The sequence below is a fragment of the Leucoraja erinacea genome, chromosome 6 (genome assembly GCF_028641065.1).
Source record: "Leucoraja erinacea ecotype New England chromosome 6, Leri_hhj_1, whole genome shotgun sequence".
Classification (NCBI taxonomy): domain Eukaryota; kingdom Metazoa; phylum Chordata; class Chondrichthyes; order Rajiformes; family Rajidae; genus Leucoraja; species Leucoraja erinaceus.
In genome coordinates, this window is record NC_073382.1 from 72912097 (window position 1) to 72925368 (window position 13272).

A 13272-nucleotide genomic window follows, 5' to 3' on the forward strand; every position below is an offset into this window, starting at 1 on the left:
AGGGTACTCAGTTGTGTAGACATTTATTCAGTGTTATTCAGAGCCCAGAGAGATGTGACCATTGGCTTCATCCATCTTGCAGAGACTGAGTGAGGCACACTACTTCCTGATTCTATAGTCCCTCCCCCTCCCTCCAGCAGGGGCAGCAGAGAGAATGGTGATTTTTTTTAAACTTCAAGCAAAAGTTCCCAAGCCACCATTTGCAGTAAGTAGTGCCTTTTGAACTTAAAACCAAAGCTCCCAAGTCACCATTTGCAGTAAATAGTGCATTTCAACTTCAAGCCAAAGCACCCAAGCCACCATTTGCAGTAAGTAGTGCCTTTCAACTTCATGTCACCATTTGCAGTAAGTAGTGCCTTTCAACTTCAAGCCAAAGCACCCAAGCCACCATTTGCAGTTAGTGCTTTTCAACTTCAAGCAGAGCATCCAAGCCACAATTTGCAGTAAGTGGTGTCTTTCAACCTCAAACCAAAGCACCCAAGCCACCATTTGCAGTAAGTAGTGCCTTTCATCTTGAAGCAAAGCACCCGCCACCATTTGCAGTAAGTATTGCCTTTCAACTTCAAGCCAAAACTCCCAAGCCACCATTTGCAGTAAATAGTGCATGTCAACTTCATGCCACCATTTGCAGTAAGTAGTCCCTTTCAACTTCAAGCCAAAGCTCCCAAGCCACCATTTGCAGTTAATAGTGCATTTCAACTTCATGCCACCATTTGCAGTAAGTAGTCCCTTTCAACTTCATGCCAAAGCACCTAAGCCACCATTTGCAGTAAATAGTTCCTTTCAACTTCAAGCAAAGCACCCAAGCCACCGTTTGCAGTAAGTAGTGCTTTTCAACTTCATGCCAACATTTGCAGTAAGTAGTGCCTTTCAACTACAAGGCAAAGCACCCAAACAACCATTTGCAGGCAGTGCCATTTTACTTCAAACAAACCATATTTTCATTTTCAAACCACATTAAGGGTACTCACAGTTGTGTAGACATTTGTTCAGTGTTATTCAGAGCTCAGTGATGTGACCCATGGCTTCATCCATCTTGCAGAGAGTGAGTGAGGCACACCACTTCCTGGTTTTATAGTCCCTCCCCCTCCCTCCAGGGGCAGCATTGAGAATGGTGATTTTTAAAAAACATTAATATCTCTGATTTGTCATTTTTTGTCACCTCGCATCAGCCTTACGGGTGCGGAGGATTTTTCCCATCGATGACAAATCAGAGATATTAATGTTTTTTAAAATAAATCACCATTCTCAATGCTGCCCCTGCTGGAGGGAGGGGGGATCTGAGCGAGGTGGCAAAAAATGACGGCCGTAGGTGGCGGCGTTCTGTCGGAAATCGCTGCACAGTGGGCCAAAAGCGGTCAAGATCAGACATTTAATAATATAGATTTAGCAAGTTGATGTAGCGCTTCTGAAGTGTAGTAATTCTTGCAATGTTGGCAATGCAGTAGTTAATTTGTGTCTGTCTTGCTCCAGTCAAACCTCTTGTGGTAATAATCAGACTGGCTCTGTGAGAATAAAAGGTGCCTTGAGTTAGCAAATTGCTTTTGTAATTTGACCATATAACTGCAATGAAGTGTCACCTGAGATGGGTGCTTGATGGTTGGAATGGAAGGATGGGTCAAGGGTCTTATTTTTATGCTGTAGGACTATAATAATAGAATTGGGATAAATATGGGATTACTGTAAATGGATGATTGATCGCCAGCGTAGATTTGTTTGGGGAGGGGGGGGGGGGGGGGGGGGGGGGGGGGGGGGCTGTAGGGTTTGTAATATATGGCTCTGAATCTATTTACATAGAAAGTCTGAATTAAACCAACACCATTTGAACAAAAAGAGTCCAACCATCTAAACTGACTTGCAAAAGATTCATGGAAAATTTGCTAATTACATGTTTACAATAGTCGACCTTTTTAATGAAAGATGTTCAAGGGTGTTGCTAATTAATCCATAATGAAGAGAAATGTGCTTAAACATTGTAATAACCTTTGCAATTAGATTACATTTAAATCAAGTAAGAAATCATGAAGAAACCCAAAGTTCTAAGACTCGAAAAGGAATTAAGATTTAAAAATTTTTCATTTTAGGAAGTATATTGGTGTCATGCTAACAATGTTAGCTTTGCAAGCTTAAGTTTAAATCCTTGTAGCATCTGCCTGTCGTTAGTTGATTTTCGATAGGACGACTAATCAGAGCAGTTCATTAGCCTCTTCTGGGGACAGTGACATATCATGACTGATCAGCACCTTTCATGTGCAGTGAAGAGTTCATAACTCATAATTAAACAACTGAAATAGGGTGAAATGAACATTTTTTTCACAAGATTGTACTAAAGAATGTTGTGCAATGTCATTTTCTGAACTCAGCTAAACAGATTTAATGCTGAAGTGTAAGCATATTTTAAACGTGATCCTTATGTGTGACGAATAAAATTGACTCACTTTGACTTTTGAAACAGTAAATGCACACTTATCTTAATTTCACACTGACTATCATGTTATGTACAGTTTGGCAACCGCTGCTCTTGGCATTGAGCTTGTGTAAAAGTTGTTGAAAATGTAAAGGCCTAGATAAAAAAAGACCAATAAGGTTAGACAAGGTAGTTTATATATTAAACTACAGAGATAACACATGAATTATGACAGAACCTATGTTCTCCTGAGATGCTTCCTGGCCCACTGAGTTATTGCAGCACTTTGTGTCTCCCAAAATTTGAAATTCTTTTGTCTATCATATTATCAAGAAATTGTAAATTGACCAAGTGCTTTTCACAACATAGAACAATACAACTCAGGAACAGGCCCTTTGGCACATGATGCCTGCGCAAACTATGAAATTAACAAATCCCATCTGTACATGGTCTATGTTCCTCTATTCCTTGCCTGTTCATGTCTGCCATTTCTCTGCCCATAAAGTGTAGGAAAAATTGTGTTTTTTTTTTTTTACTGTTGTTATCTTTGTAAGCCACTCTCAGGTCATGTATAGCATATTAAAGGGCCTGTCCCACTTAGGTGACTTTTTAGATGAGTGCAGGAGACTGTGCTTGTCACATGGTCGCCACATGTTCGCTGGTGGTCTCTGGTGAGTCTCCTTCATGGCCGTGGCATTCCCGCAATCTGGGGACATGTCGCGGCCTCAGTATGGTCGCCACAAATTTTTCAACACGTTGAAAAATGTTCTGCGACCAAAAATTGGTCGCCATGGAGAAAATAGACAATCCTGTAGTAGTAGGTGTTATGTAGTTATGGGTAGTCGAGGTAGTAATAGGTAGTTTTAGTTAATCGCCTTTGCTGACTAGACATTTTCATTGGCTCATTGGGGAAAAAACATAAGCTTCTTAAATGTGTCTCCACCCCTTCTCCCCCCCCCCGCCTCCTCCCCCCCCCCCCCCCCCCCCCCGCCCCCTCCCCCCCGCCCCCCCCCCCCCCCCCCCCCCCCCCCCCCCCCCTCCCCCCCCCCCCCCCCCCCCCCCCCCCCCCCCCCCTGCCCCCCCCCCCCGCCTTCTCACCCCCCCCGCCTTATTTAAGTAATATATATGTAAGCAATAAAATTTGTGTCACGTTCGCACAATAAATATTTTACCTTGTTTCTAGGTGGCATGTATGCAACTCATAAATGCACTTGTGACCACTTCTGAAGATTTAGATCTCAGGATACACATACGAAATGAGTTTGCACGTTGTGGACTGAAAGATCTACTTCAAGTAAGAGCAAAATAAATTATTATCTTTTTGTATTAAACTGCATCATTATACATCATGCAGTCTCTGCACATTTTCATGCCAAAGATGATGTCCATTGTCTCGTGTGGTACTGCTTTTATGCTATGGAATACAATGAGAATCAATTATGCAACTCCAGATTAACATCTGATGTGCCCTTTGAATCAACTACAAAGACAAAATTGTTTCCATTCAAATCATCAACCTCATAGTTTAGTATTGTCTTTTATAATTCTTGGTTTAAAGAAAGCATACGCGTTGACCTGCAGCAATATCAACCCTACACAAAAATGACATGCCCTGGAAAAATTACAGCATATGACCACATGTGCATTAGGTAAAAATCTAGCTTGAAATAGAATTAAGCTGTCACATGATCATTGGTTCATATCAAACTGTGCACTTTTGCCACATGTAATTGAGAATGGCAGTGAGTAATTAAGTTACTAATGGGAAGGTGAAATGAGAATTTTCTTAACAATAGTAAGGCTCAACGTGAGTAATGAAGCCAACAGAGTTTGCATTTTGAAAGTGTTCTTGCATATAATTTGCTGATTGCATTTACAATTGTTGGCATAACGTAAATTTGACCGGTCTCTTTGCATATGTCTTACCATCCCATTCTTCTTTTGATATTGCTAAATTAAATATGTAGGAAATAGATTCAGAGTCCAATAAATTGCAAGGAGAGGACATTATTTTAATTAATGTAGGGAAAGGTTATCACCTAAAACACACCCTAAATTCTACCATCAAAAAGAATGTTGGCAGTTAACAGATGTCACTTGAGTGTGATGACATTTTGCAAACAGCTGTATAGGCCAAGGTTAAATATAGTTATTTTAAACGTATTAGGTTAAAACCATCATCCTCTGCAACACCATCACCATCATCACTTCCAAACTTATCAATGATGTCAGGGAATTGGGTTTCTGCACATCCCTATGTAATTGAATCCACCACTTCCTCATCGGCAGACCACAATCAGTATGAATAGGCAATAAGTTCCTCATTTGCCATCAATGCACCTCAAGATTGTGTGTTCAGTCACCTGCTTGACTCTCATTGGACCCATGACTGTGCATCCAGTCAGGCTGACTAAATTCACCGATACCACAGTTGCTGGAAAAATAACGGTTAATGAATAGTCAGAGTATATGAGGGAGGTTGAAAATCAAATTGAATGGTGCCAGAACAACAATCTTGTTCTCAACATCAACAAAACCAAGAAGCTGATTGTTGATTTTTTTGAGCATGCACATCTCTGAAGATCTGTCCTGGACCAGCACATTGATGCAATCATTAAAGAGAAAGTTCATCACACTTCTACTTCCTTTGAAGGTTGAGGACATTTAGTATGTGGACAAATACTCTTATTGAACTTCCACAGGAGTACAATAGAGAGCATACACTGTCACAACCTGGTACAGCAACTTGAACACCCAGGAATGAATGAGACTGCAGAGAGTGATAGACACTTCCCGGTCCATCACACATACCTCTCCACCAGTGATCTGTTGGAGGCGCTGTCTCAAAAAGGCAGCAAATATTATCTATATTATGAAGATCCATACCACCCTGGCTACGCTCTCAAAAAACAGTGCCCAACTTGTTCAAGAACAGCTTCTTCCCAGCACCAATTAGGCCCTTGAACATCACACAGTAATGTGGCTCAATGGTGCAGCGGTAGTTGCTGCCTTACAGCGCCAGAGACCCAGATTCGATCTGACTAAGAATGCTTTCTGTTTCAAGTTTGTACGTTCTCCCTGTGACCATGTGTGTTTTCTCCAGGTACTCCGGTTTCCTCCTGCACTGCAAAGATGTATAGCTTTGCAGGTTAATTGGCTTCTGTAGAAATTGTAAATTGTCCCTAGTATGTAGGACAGTGCTAGTGCTGGTCGGCATGGACTCAGTGGTCCAAAAGATCTGTTTCCGCGCTGTATCTCTAAATTAAATTAAACACCAACTTCAGAACTATGTACTTCTTTGGAGTATGTCTTTGGTTATGCTACAGATTTGTGTTTTTTTTGCACTATTATGGTTACCTAATATCAGGGTTATTCATTTTTATATTTGATTTTTGATGCATGTAATAAAAGTAGTGTTCTCTATTTCATCAATCATGCTATCTCTAATTCGCATTATGGAAAACGCGCGATAACAGAACTACCCGTACCTTCTCCAGAGGAATTCTTGTCACTGAACAAAATGCCTCCACCGTTTAAGCATTGTTTGGATTGAGCAGCAACTGCTGACATGGTCAGCCATACCTACATGAATTAACAAGAATTTCATCTTGAAAATTTGCTATTTAACAATAAATTTTGATTTGCCTGCTTAAAGTTGATGAAATTCTAAGAGCTTTTCTTGCACAAAATTCTGAATCAGCTTCTTATTTTTTTGTGTTTGTATAATTACAAACTTCTCTCCTGGGTTGTGAGCATTACATTAAAATGTATTACCTTTTGGCATTTATTTTCCACAGGATTTAACATTAATTAAAAATGATGCACTGGATATTCAGCTGAAAGTGTTTCATGAGCATAAGGAAGAAGATATGGTGGAGTTTTCACATCGACTAGGAGATATTCGATCTGAATTGGAATATCCTTTTTATAACAAAATATGTCAGCTCTATAAATTTGACATTAATTACACAGAGCAAAAATAACCCTGGAAAACACACATGCACATACACACGTGCACACATACAAGCTAATACACACGCACACAACTCAGCGGGTCCGGCATGTGCTCAGCGAAACGATTGCCAAGTCTGAGCTTGGTCTTGCCAATATCCAGTAAAACAATCGCCCTGTCTGCGCTTAATCTTGCCGACATTCAGCGAAAAGATCACCTACGTTCCGTCCGCCTTGGCTTGCACGGTCTCCCAGTTGCCAAACGTTGCAACTCTCCTTCCCTTTCCTGTGCTGACCTTTCTGTCCTGGGCCCCTTCCACTGTCAGAGTGTGTCCACATGCAAATTGGAGGAATAGCACCTAATAGTTTGTTTGGGTAGCTTACAACCCAGCAGTGTTGATTTTTCTAATTTCAAGTAACCCTCGCATTCCCTCTCTCTATCCCTCCCCCATCCAAGTCATCTTGCTAGTTTCACTGTTTGTATCCCTTCATTATCACTTCCACAGCCAACATTGAACCATTGTTGGCTCCACCTTTCTGGAGTCGTTGGTGCCTGCTGTGATTTGTTCTGTTACTTTTTATGTATCACTCGTTTCCCTCTCCCCTGACTGTCAGCCTGAAGAAGGCTTGTTCAGAAACGTCACCTTTTTTTCTCCAGAGATGCTGCCTGATCCACTGAGTTACTCCAGCTTTTTGTGTCTATCTGCAGTTCCTTCCTACACACGCACACACACACACACATACATACACATACACACCCGCACATACCTCACACACACACACACACATACATACAAACATACATATACACATGCACACACAATTATAAGCGCACAAACACACGCAGCTGTGTGTTTGGCAGTAAAGAAAAACTAATTGAGCTGCGAGAAGGTATAGATACCCTGGTCAGTTGGCATAGAAACATAGAAAATAGGTGCAGGAGTAGGCCATTCGGCCCTTCGAGCCCGCACTGCCATTCAATATGATCATGGCTGATCATCCAACTCGGTATCCTGTACCTGCCTTCTCTCCATACCCCCTGATCCCTTTAGCCACAAGGGCCACATCTAACTCCCTCTTAAATATAGCCAATGAACTGGCCTCAACTACCTTCTGTGGCAGAGAATTCCAGAGATTCACCACTCTGTGTGAAAAATGTTTTCCTCATCTCGGTCCTAAAAGATTTCCCCCTTATCCTTAAACTGTGACCCCTTGTTCTGGACTTCCCTAACATCGAGAGCAATCTTCCTGCATCTAGAAATAGCAAATGGAATTCAAGCCATGTGACACATGAGACATGAACTTGGAGGAGCGCAAGAAGGCAAGACATACACAAATGATTGTCTATGGTGGGCTTGAAGTGGAGGAACATAGTGATCTAGGGAATTTATATCCCCAGTCAGCAAGATAAGTCAAGCAAGTAATTCTAAAGAAATATGGGATGCCTTCCTTAATTAGTTGAGACTCAAATGTAAGAGCTAAGGCACACCAATGGTGGATGACTGAAGATACAATTGAAATCTTTGTTATTTTTGATTTCATACAGATATTCTTTATACTAAATGCAGAACGTGGGAGTAAACTAACTTTTTATAGTCGTGTGAAAAATACTGTTGCTGCGACTCCAATGGAGTATCGGAAATCAAATACTGTTGCCAATTTACAGTATCTAACTATTAATTAGAACTTTTGTTTTAGTTTGGTTTGGCTCAATTAAGGAGATTGGAAGTACAGTGGGCAAGTTACTGGCTTTGCGAACAGTTATGGCTTGTTGATCAAATGACATGATTTCAAAACCAAGCAATGCAGCTTAGAAATTTAAAATTCAGGTTAATTACTACAAAGATTGTTAAATTTTATGCAAGTCACGGTACTCATGAGGGTGTTGGAATTGGAAAGTCCATCTGATCACTGATGGAAGTCGGAGAAGTAATTCATTCTAGTTCATTCTGCTTGAGAAATGCATTTCACGATGGATAATAAATGCTGGCCCCCATATCTGCAGCAAAAAGCTGCCCGTTGGTTCGGATGCAAGTCATTGATCTGAGACGTTGGCTGTATTGTTCACTTGCAGCTTTTACTCTTTTTATTTTTGGGATTAGAATAATTTATTGTCTGGGATTAATTTTTGCTTCAGCGATTTCCAGAGCATCGAAATGGATTAATGGTAACGGGCATTCTCTTTAATTTAGTTTGTGTGGTGATGGTGTTCCTCCAGCAGTATTAAATGCGTTCTGATTTAGTGACAGCAGAGGTGGGCATCCCCTGTGGTGAGAAGGTGGAGGTGAAGGCACACGGACACAGCTGCTCTGTCCTACATCATAATGACCACGAAAATAAAATAAAGTACAAATTGCATTGGGGAGTTGGTGCAATGTAATCTAGAAGTTGCATTAATGATGAAGGGAGTTCAGCAAAGAACCACCAAGGAAAATACAAGTCTATGTCCTGATAGTGTTTAAACTTGTACTGATGCAAGCTGTACTTAATATGAGCAAGATTGTTGAGAAGCGAAGTTGGTCACCATAATCCACTAAGATTGTGCAAGGATCTCCATAGAGCAGTTTTGCCATATGTTTGGAATGCTTTGAGCATATCCTTGACCTCTGCCACCTGGTCCTTGCTTTTCGTGATAATCCTCTAAATAATATGTTTTAGGAGTTTGGTGCTCAGCCTGTGAAAACGAGGAGGCCTGCCAGGGTTGAATTTTGAGGCTATTGGACTGTGCAAACATATTGATAATGATTCACCTACCTTTCCATAGCTTTCTGCATGATTTTGTGGACAACAATGGTTGTATCTTCCTGGTGGCTGCTGTAGGTAGACCTAGCCAGTGGAATATATAGAAATCAGGGATTACTGCTGCCTGCAGATGACAAAGTTTTTGCTAGATCTGAGGTCTTATTTTCATATACAATGCATTCAGAAAGTATTCAGACCCCTTCACTTTTTCCACATTTTGGTACGTTACAGCCTTATTTTAAAATGGATTACATCTTTTTTTTTATCATCAATCTACACACACTACTCCAGAATGAAGAAGTGTAAACAGGTGTTGATGTTGACATAGCCCTTAGAGCCATTAGCAGAAAGTTGGGCCCGATATCAGCTGAGAAACTGAGTACATAAATTAGGTATGTTGCAAAGCCTACCTGAAGCGTCGCTGAAAATCTGTCGCTGCGGGTGTGTGCGTGATTTTGGCGCCGTTTAGAGGGGGGGCGGGTTTAAAACACGATTTCCCGTAGGCTGTTCCAATCGAGGATGTTCAGCCTAGTTAATTATTAACGGAAAATCGCTGGAATATTCCGTCGCTTTAGCTATTATTAGTTTTAAAGGCTTTATATAATTGTTGTAGTAGTTTAAAAATTAACCTCTAAACCCGCGACCACCGGCAACCGGCAGGGTCTCATACAGCGGCCAACAGAAGGTAGGCTGTTTATTTTTACATTAAAAAGGGCTTCTTAAGATCCCTTTATACAAAGTTTAAAGTTGCGAGTAGCTCATTTTGGGCCCATTATATCCCGCAGTATTTTTCTGGGCATTTGAGGGCACAAATCTAGCGCAATGTGAACGTTCTAAACCAGCGCATTCACAGGATCCCACTAGAAAGCTGATTTAAATTGAGATTAATTTACAGCAATTGAACACGAAATTCCTTCCATTCGGCCTATAAATTAATGTAAATGAGATTTAAAAATCATGTTTCCTTGTGAATTATTTGTGAATATTATTTGGACACTTAGGCTATTTAAAAATGTTAATCATTTATTAAGAAATAGATAGATGTTTAGATCTAGTAATTGAAGTTTGAAATTAGCTCCAATTGGGGAACTAACTAATTATATGCTTTAATTTCACGTCATCCAAGTAAGATTGATTTATATTTGTTTCATAATGCTTCAATCTATGATAACTGAAAATTTTATTCAGTTGTTTTAATTTTTAAGAAAGTTATGGGCTTTTGACTGTCCACGATCACAGTTTATTTGTTATGTCCATAGAAAATCACTAGGGAACAAGATGCTAATTTCCGAGTATGAAAATGGCCATAACTATTTTAATACTGAAGATATGAAAGTGAATTAGGTGTCAAATTAAACTTCTTTTTATGCTTTATCTGATGGGATAAATTGCAGACTTGATTTTTAAAATCTCAAAATTTTGTAACATTGCTACATAAATTGGAATTTCCTGTTAAAGTTGTAGAGCATGTCAGAGAGACTACACATTATTTTGCAGCTCTGGTTACAAGACTATTACAAGGTAATTAAATGTGGACTAGACGTGTGTGTGTGTGGGGGGGGGGGGGGGTTGGTTAGTGTGTATGTGTGATGCTGCCGGCCGCCCCCTCCCCCTGCATTCAGTAAAATGCACAATACAGCACATCAAAAACACATTCATAGGTTAGAATACATCAAGTAGCAATGTTACAAAATTTTGAGATTTAAAAAATCAAGTCTGTAATTTATCTCATCAGATAAAGCATAAAAATAAGTTTAATTTGACACCTAATTCACTTTCATATCTTCAGTATTAAAATAGTTATGGCCATTTTCATACTCGGAAATTAGCATCTTGTTCCCTGTTGCTTTTTCATTCTTAACATAAAAGCTGTGATCGAGAATAGTCAAAAGCCCATAACTTTCTTGAAAATTAAGAGAACTGAAATACATTTTCAGTTATTGTCGATTGAAGCATTCTGAAACAAATATGAAACGATCTTACTTAGATGACTTGAAATTAAAGCATATAATTAGTTAGTTACCTAATTGTAGCTAATTACAAAATTCAATTACTAGATCTAAACATTTATCCATTTCTTAAGAATAGATTAACATTTTTAAATAGCCTAAGTGTTCATTCACATAAGAATTCACAATCCATCTTTAATATAAAACTCTGTGGCCGGCTGACTGGCCGGCTGTGTTTCTGCCTGACTTGTGGTTGCCAGGCTTTGATTTGTTGCCACGCCAACATCAGACGCAGAAACGCCCAGATTTTTTCCATTTCGGTAGAGATTTCACTTTTCATTCCAAGTATCCACTCCTGATTAAATTTTGTCGTGTTTATGTACATATTTTTTAATAAAATCCTTCTTCCCCCCCCCCCCCCATATTAAAAAAAAAACCCAGCTCTCACCCATAACATGTTGGTGAATCCATGGTGTGATGTCACAATGCAACGTTTCCATCGTGTGATGTCACAATGCCCCAAGATGTAGAATCGGAATGGATCAATGGGACAATCCTTTGCATCAGCCTCAGCCCCAGCTCCAACGCTAAGCCCCCCCCCCCCCCCCACCCCCCCCCCCCCTCCCTCGGGAATGCCTCGGCATGGTCGAAGCGCGTCACAACGTGTGTGGGAATAGAGAAAGAGGATTGGGGTGATATTAATGGGGAACAGATGGACTGTCCCTACCCCCTCCCCCTTCCACTCTCCCTCCCCACTATTTCCCCTCTCCCCCTCCCTTACCCCATCTCACTCCTCCCCCACACTACTCTCCCCCTCCCTCCCCCTCACCTCTCTCCCCCTCCCCCATCCGTCTCTCCCCCTCCCCATCCATCTCTCCCCTCCCCCCATCCCTCTCTCCCCTTCTCCCACCCTCTATCTCCCCTTCTCCATCTCCCTCTCCTCACCCCTCTACACTCTCCTCCCCTCCTCCTCCCAAACACATCACTCTCCCCCCCACCCCCTGTGTCATGAACTGGGATAATGCGTTTTTAACCCTCTGTCACCCCCCTCAAACGAGCCAAAATTGCGTACACGGCCAGTGGCAGAATTGCAGCGCCGCTGAAGGTAAGTATTGTAACGTACCTACATGCAATCATTATAGTACAATGGTACAGTCGTTATTTACAATGCTCTCGACCCCACGCATTGACCAGCGTTCACGGAAGACCTCCAAAGTCCCCGTGGACACCGCATGCTCCCTCTCCAAGGACACGCGAGCAGGGACATAGTCCTGGAAGTGGGGCAAACAGCCGACTCTGGCGTGACCATCGACCGCACGCTGCCATCTTGGCTAGGCCCAGGAGCAAACAGACACAGAGGTCCTGCCCCCAGGTTTGTAGGACTAAAATGTAACCAACAATTGAGGAACAACCCCTTCAGATATTGGTACAGGGGCAGCAATCTCACACACTCCATACACGCGTGGAACACGGTCCCTTCCTCGTCGCAGAAAATACAGGCGGCCGGCGAGCCCGTGAACGACTCAAAGGTTTATTACATGCCACCCCTCTGTGCAACACTCTCCACCCCAGGTCCCCAATGTAAAGGGGGACGACTCTCTTGTAGAGAAACCTCCTCTGGGGACTGCCCCCGCCTCCCGGTGGTAACACAGACCGCCAAGGAGTGCCTGGACGGAAGAAGAAGGCAAGGAGGTACAGAATGTGCAGGAGCATTCTGTACAGTATGCGTCTCTTCACATCATGAAAGGGCACGCTGGGCATCTCGGAAAGACGGCTCAAGTTGTGTGGAACTGGCGCCCGAGAAATATCCCGGAGCCTGGGCTCAATGAGTAAAACCGACGGAGCGGGGATAAGCACAGAAACACTCCAAGCACACGCCTCTTCTCGACACCCGCCATCACAGGGTGAAATCCAGCCACCTTCGCAGCCACAACACCCCCTCCCCTGTGGAGCAACACGCTGACTGAAAAACTACCAAATTCCTCACTCTTAGCACATCACGATAGAAACTAGGCTAATCCCGTAAGGCGGGTGGACTGATGCCCGCCACTGGGAACCGCAAAACCCCCCTGAGGCAACGACCCTGGCGTAAAAAATACTTGGCCAGAGCAAGCCATCTGGGGGGGGTTCTCCGCATACATATACCTCCACAGATTCCTGAGACGGAGAGCCGCCAACTGGGTACACATGCATACCAAGGACTAGCCGCCCTCCTCTAATGGG

General features: G+C 42.1%; 1 protein-coding gene across 2 annotated transcripts in view; it reads left to right on the forward strand.

The window, feature by feature from the left end:
- Window positions 1-13272, forward strand: part of LOC129698312 (protein diaphanous homolog 3-like) — a 463901-nt gene that overhangs the window by 112427 nt on the left and 338202 nt on the right. For both annotated transcript variants that reach the window (XM_055637392.1, XM_055637391.1), the window contains exons 10-11: window positions 3591-3701; window positions 6205-6323. In XM_055637392.1, the coding sequence (XP_055493367.1) occupies window positions 3591-3701; window positions 6205-6323 (230 nt within the window). The remainder of the gene's footprint in view (window positions 1-3590; window positions 3702-6204; window positions 6324-13272) is intronic.